Source organism: Charadrius vociferus, unplaced genomic scaffold, assembly GCF_000708025.1.
Source record: "Charadrius vociferus isolate BGI_N301 unplaced genomic scaffold, ASM70802v2 scaffold278, whole genome shotgun sequence".
In the NCBI taxonomy this organism is placed as follows: Eukaryota; Metazoa; Chordata; class Aves; order Charadriiformes; family Charadriidae; genus Charadrius; species Charadrius vociferus.
In genome coordinates this window covers 2,878,073-2,884,072 of record NW_009649705.1, presented here as the reverse complement: position 1 = coordinate 2,884,072, position 6,000 = coordinate 2,878,073, and the positions used below count along the sequence as shown (strand labels likewise).

Here is a 6,000-nt window from a genome sequence, read left to right as displayed (position 1 = left end):
GGAGAGGTAGGGCCAAAATCATCCCTCAACAAAAGGGGAAAAAATCTTAAGCGCCCAAGTGTTGAGAGGGTATTTTCTAATACTGAATAAGGAAAGACTGTCTAGTAGGAGTCTCATCCCTCTTCAGATGAGGAATTCTCTTATGATCACTGACAAAACCATGATACTGTTTCTATGGGCAGGGAAGGTGTCTAGACATTTTTTTGTTTTATGCTTGCTTTATGGTGCCTGAGATATTTGGTTAACACTGAAGTATGTAGCAGATCAGAACTATTGATTTTGTGTGTTGACTGTGTCATTGGTATTTCTGCTTGGTGCAACCTTCCAGGGCTTTTTATAGAACCTTTTTTCCCTTCTGTGGAAAACTGTTGATTTACTGACTGCTGTGTTGAGAGATGTCAAAGTTGAGTCTGTTACAGAATCATAGAATGGTTAGAGTTGGAAGGTATCTTAAAGTTCATCTAGTTCCAATGCCCCTGCCATGGGCAGGGACACCTTCCACTAGACCAGGTTACTCAAAGCACCCTAGGTGGTATAATAATAACCTAGGTTATCGTATTCACAGAGTCACAGTTCCTCATTGTATCCAATGAGGAGCATAAAACCTGCAGTGTTTCCCCTGCCTGTGGAGGACTAGAACTAGGAGAGCCGAGAAGTTAGGGGTTCTCCTGACAGTGCTGTTACCAAGAAACTGCTACACCTAACTCATACTTGATGATATTAAGGATGTTATTATTTGGAGAGTACAATTTTTTCCCCCCCGAAGTTTAGCACCATTATTTATCCTTCATCTTTTCCATGCCAGACCCCTGTTTCTTTTCTTATGACTATTGTCCTCTCAATGAGGAGAGAGAAACAGAGTTGTCTCAGCACAACTTGCTGTGTACTCTTACCACAGTTCACAGTTTGCAGATGGTGCGATTTGGGATGGGTTTTTTTTGTTAGATTGGTTGGGTTTTTTTGAGGGGTGTGTGACTGGTTTTTGTCTTTACACAGAAGTTTAGTTTTAGCCAGCTTGTCCCAGGAGTAAGACACCCACCCAAAGTGCTGAATGCTCTTGAGAGGATGATCGTGATAGTTAATATAGGAAGGTTCTGATGGGGGAGCAAATTGCAGAAGTAAATAAATAAGTTTTCCTCTGTGTTTGTTATACCATAATTTAAAACCAAAAGCCAAACATAGTTTTAACTAATGCATTGTTTTGCTTTGTTTTATGTTTTAGAAATATGGCAAATTAACATCTTGTACTGGCTGCAGAGCTCAGTGCAGGTTTTTTGACATGACTCAGTGCATAGGACCTAATGGATATATGGAGCCATACTGCTCAACTACATGCATGAACACACACAAATCAAAATATGCAAAATCACAAAGTAAGTGAAAAGGATGATGGATTTTCATCACTGATAAGAGTCGACATTTTTTTTTTTTTTTAACGTTTGAACACTGGGGGTGGGTTTTGTTTTAGAATTAATCTATGGACATGTGACTTTATAGGTTTTTAAACTTACTTATGAAGAAAAGAAAAATATCATCTTACGTTCGACACCAATAAATGGACCCATGAGGGGTAATTTTCCCCACTGGCCTTTTTGCTTGATATTGGAAACAGTTTTCAACTGTCTTAAGGCTTCTGGAGGAAAAAAATGTTGAGATGTAATGCGCTCTGATGTGTCACAGAATGATAGTGCAGTTTTCATGCATTTGAATTAATATTCTCTTGGCTGCGATCCAGCCCCCCCCCTCCCATTTTGTCCCCTCAAGCTGTGATTGGAGGATGGAGGTAGTTACAATGTCTATGGATATTCTCTAGGTGAAATTTTTAATCTGAGTGAAAGGAACTGACAGATAACTCAGAATGTGTGTTCTTCAATATGCGAAGCAGGCATAGATCTCAGTTCAGCAAACTCCAAGTTGAAAATGCTCTAGTGAATTTTATAGATGGTGGTATTTCATATTTAATGCTGATTTTTAGTGGAAGAATTCAGGAAAACCTCTGCAATTTCTTTTGTTTTGTGTGACTTGTGGAAGCTGACTGGAGGCAAATCTTAGATTTTTACATTGAAGTGATGGAAAGAGCTGACCTCTAATCCATTATTTTTTTTTTCTGCGCTACTATTTTGTGTTTATTTTGTTTGTAAACTACATTTTTCTTTTAGGTATGGGAATTATTTGCCACTTTTGTAAACGAAACTCTTTACCTCAGTATCAAGCCACAATGCCTGATGGAAAACTGTACAACTTTTGCAGTTCCAGTTGTGTAGCTAAATTTCAGGTTAGCTGCTGTGTTAAATCTTTTCCTCCCTAAATATTTGTGTACCTGTGTTTGTGTTAAGTATTTGCATATTAAACTAACTTGCTTGTATATACATGTTTATGAGTTGTAATTAACATAGCAAATGCTTCTGGCTTGTAACAATTTCTTTGATCAGAGTACTGTTTTGTAATGATAACACTACTTGCTATCTTAAACTTAGAAAATCAGACAATAACAACCTATTTCTCCTTGATACTGTAAGAAAACACAAAGCAGTATCACTGCTCATCTTATTTTTACCACCCCAGCATCTTTATGGAGATGAGCCTTGCAGTTTTGGATTGAAGACCAACAAATTTCATTTCTTTTATACTAAATACAGTAACAAAATTCTCATATACTAACAAAGGTGTGTCATGGGAAAAAGTGATTGTCTCTGAAATGAAAGTTTAGAGCCTAAGCCATTAGAACATTTATGGATGAAGCTAGCTGTTTAAATTATGTCCAGAAACTGAAGTGTTGTAAGCCTAGTGGTAGGCACACTGGAAGAGGCTGCTATGCTTCTTGAAAATGTCATATTTTTAATATGACTTAAGGTTAAAGTGTATGTACAAAATGTTGTAGTGATTGATCTCTAGGTGATGAAAGAACATTTTTAAAGAAAATGTTTCAGTTTTTGTATGTAAAAACAGTTTTTCCAGATGCGCTGTATAATTGATAATTGCCTTCTCATGTTTTGTTGAACAGTTACACCCATACAGGGTTTTCCCATTTGTCATTAAACTTTGGTGTTTTCTGTCAACTGGAAAGCAAATCAATCTCCTAATTGCTTCCTTATATACCTTGGATAGGACTTCCATCATGTAGCCCTGTTCTGTGCTTCCATCCTAATCAATGTAGTAGATGATCTTAACTGAGACCTTGCTGATGCTTTGCTGTAGTTTCAGTGCTACGTGTAGATCTGTCTTTAATGTTGAAGTGGAGTTTAATTAGAGCGGCCATACAGTCTGTGAGTTCTCAGTAAAGACCAAGAAAGGGTTGGTGGTCGCTTGCATAAAGTTAGTTTGCTCAAACGTCTCTGTCAGATTCTGACTTTCGATAATTTTCATATATTCACTGTCTAGAAGAATAAAACGTATTCACGTTAGATAAGAATTGATTGTATGAGAACAACTTGTTTGTTCTGTTCATTGAGTATTTAGATGGAAAGGACGGCATACCACAATGTGAGCATTGGACTGTAAGTGTTCCCTTGAGGCTTTTTTATACTTAAGTGACACTTAAAGCATTGAATCTAAATTGAGAAAATGGTTTAATCCATTTGGTCAATTGCAATGCTTTCTGCAATGATCTGTTGAAAAAAAACAGCTGATTTACTTTGGGGCTCCATATTTTTCACTGTTTACTAATGCAGATAACTTGTTTTAGTTTTCTGGCATTATATTCGTCTCCTTTTCTTACTATGCCTGTTCTTCCTGTACGTTTTTCTTTGTTAGGGGTTACGCTTCTCAGAGCAGAAAAACTGCTGTTTCAGGTCTGTGTCTCCCTTCTGCAAAAATTTTAGCCCTTTTGGTTTACAAATGGATTGGAATACTTAAATTTCCAGTTTGTTTACAATAGGGTTGATTGTCATTTTATCTTATGAATAACCTTTTTTTTCTAGCTAACTGTTTTAATGTATTAAAATATTTGAAAGATTCAGCGGAGCAGCTTGTTGTGCAACTTATGTCAATATCTATATTCTCCTTTGTGCCGACAACTTGCAAGAACATTCATCCTTGTAAGAAAGAGCGTAAAAGAGGGAGAATAGCCTGCTTGGTGTGATTTCTGTTTGGTAATTGGTGGTAGAATAGTATGACTGTATCTTGTCTTCTTTAATGCTCGGTCTTGTAGCATGTTACTGCAGAGTTAAGGACAGAACTGTTCAACAGAAGTTGTGTTTTATAGTTTTGCTATCAGTACCTTTATTGGGTCAGTTGAAGATCTTGCTCTGAGCTTGTCTCTTAAGGAAAAACAAACTGCTAATTTATATATTTTGAACATGGAGACTGTAGCACAAGTGTCTTCCCAAAATTAGCAAATGTATAAATATCTTGAAGTACAAGCTATCTTGCAAAACATGAGTCTATGCAAAATTTTCAGAAAACTTGTGCTAAAGCTTTGATTATTTTGTTTTTCCAGTTTATGGGTGTATCTGGAGGGTTGTAGAACCAGTGTGTATAAGAATTATAAGTACAATGTTTTTTAGCAGGTTGCTCATTGTGATATTCACTAATGTTGCCTTCTCTTTCACCATCATTATGGTGTCTCTAAGTGTTCTTTGTTATATACCTTACACTTCTTTCTCGCACACACACGTACATGTATTTAGAAAAAGGAGTACGTTGTAGCAGGAAGGGTGGAGGAAGCTTGGCATGCTTATCACAGAAGTACTTTTCCAATCATACTAAAAATAATTGAGGCTTCCACGCTGAGGCTGGTAGGTGTGTATGTGCGTAAGCATAAGGGGAGTGTTTGGTTCTTGCATGTTTAATTTAGTGCCCTTGTTTTTGCTTGTGGAACAGTCTGAGTGGATGACCGTATGTAAAAGATTCCTTGTACATATTTGCTTCTCTTTTTCACTTTAAGAACAACTTGATTCTTTCAAAGTTCTTTTTTCTCAACTAGAAAAAAACTGACCACAGTCAGCTAGCCCTTCCACCTATACATTTATGTACAGACACGTTTCCACAATTTGATTTTGTGTTGCTCTGAGTAAGGATGACCCCTCTATTGCTTATGCTGCAGTGGCAGGAGCAGGCCAAAAGTTGTGCTACTACACTGGTCTTCTCAGAAGAGTCCTAGGCTGTGTCTGCTAGTCTAGTCCTAGGCTGTTCATTAGTAATTTGGCTGTTTAGAGCAGTTTGAAGGCTGAAAAGGGCCTTACAATGATTTTTCACTTTGCTTGGCACTTCCCATGCTCTTGGTGTTCAGGGCAGGCTCAAGAAATGTCAGATTCAACATAAATATTTTTTGTTTTAATTTAAGATATTCAAAAGAGCACATATGTATGTGTGTGTATATATATGTATATAATTTCAAAGATCCCTTGATACCTTTGAAGCACAACATTGATAAAACCTTGCTGTTTGGGGTGACCTGTGAGAGAATTTAAGGAATTTATTATCTTTTTGCTGCACGATCCTTTGTGTGTCATAATGCGCCCAAATAATTCCTAAGGATATTATTTATTCTAAGTATCTTGTAAGTTAGCAGCAAAGTAAGATTATGAGGATACTATGTGCATGTTATCTTGACTCATGAAAACACTATACAGAAGTGGTCCTTAATTGTAAGCAGGATAATAGAAACTTCAAGGACCCATACAAAACTGTTGGTTTTATAACCACCCTGCTTGGTTTACAGCTTTCAGTAATATGAATGCAGTGCTTTACCGATTTCTGTGGGAAACCGTAGGAGTTTATGATAACAAACATTGGTGTTGTTTTAGAAGCAGTAATGCTTAATTGTTAAGATGTTATTATCTACAGTTAGATGTAAGTATTCTTTAAAACCAGTTTTAATTTTAGACAGTCTCAGACTCTGTGCTTGCGTCTTTATCTTTATTGTTCCATTACCACACCCCCCTAGACTATGTAGAGCCTGAATTTCTACCACAGCAAATAGTTGGGAAAAGAAATAAAAAGCTAATAGTGCTGTACATCAGAAAACAACAAAAAACATGCTTTACTTTTAACTTGTAG

The 6,000-nt window shown here is 36.7% G+C and overlaps 1 protein-coding gene across 1 annotated transcript in view; it reads left to right on the top strand.

Moving 5' to 3' along the window:
• ZMYM2 (zinc finger, MYM-type 2) overlaps nt 1-6,000 on the top strand; it is a 72,772-nt gene that overhangs the window by 27,525 nt on the left and 39,247 nt on the right. Inside the window, exons 5-6 of the mRNA XM_009890634.1 lie at nt 1,223-1,373; nt 2,160-2,275. Coding sequence (XP_009888936.1) covers nt 1,223-1,373; nt 2,160-2,275 — 267 coding nt within the window. The remainder of the gene's footprint in view (nt 1-1,222; nt 1,374-2,159; nt 2,276-6,000) is intronic.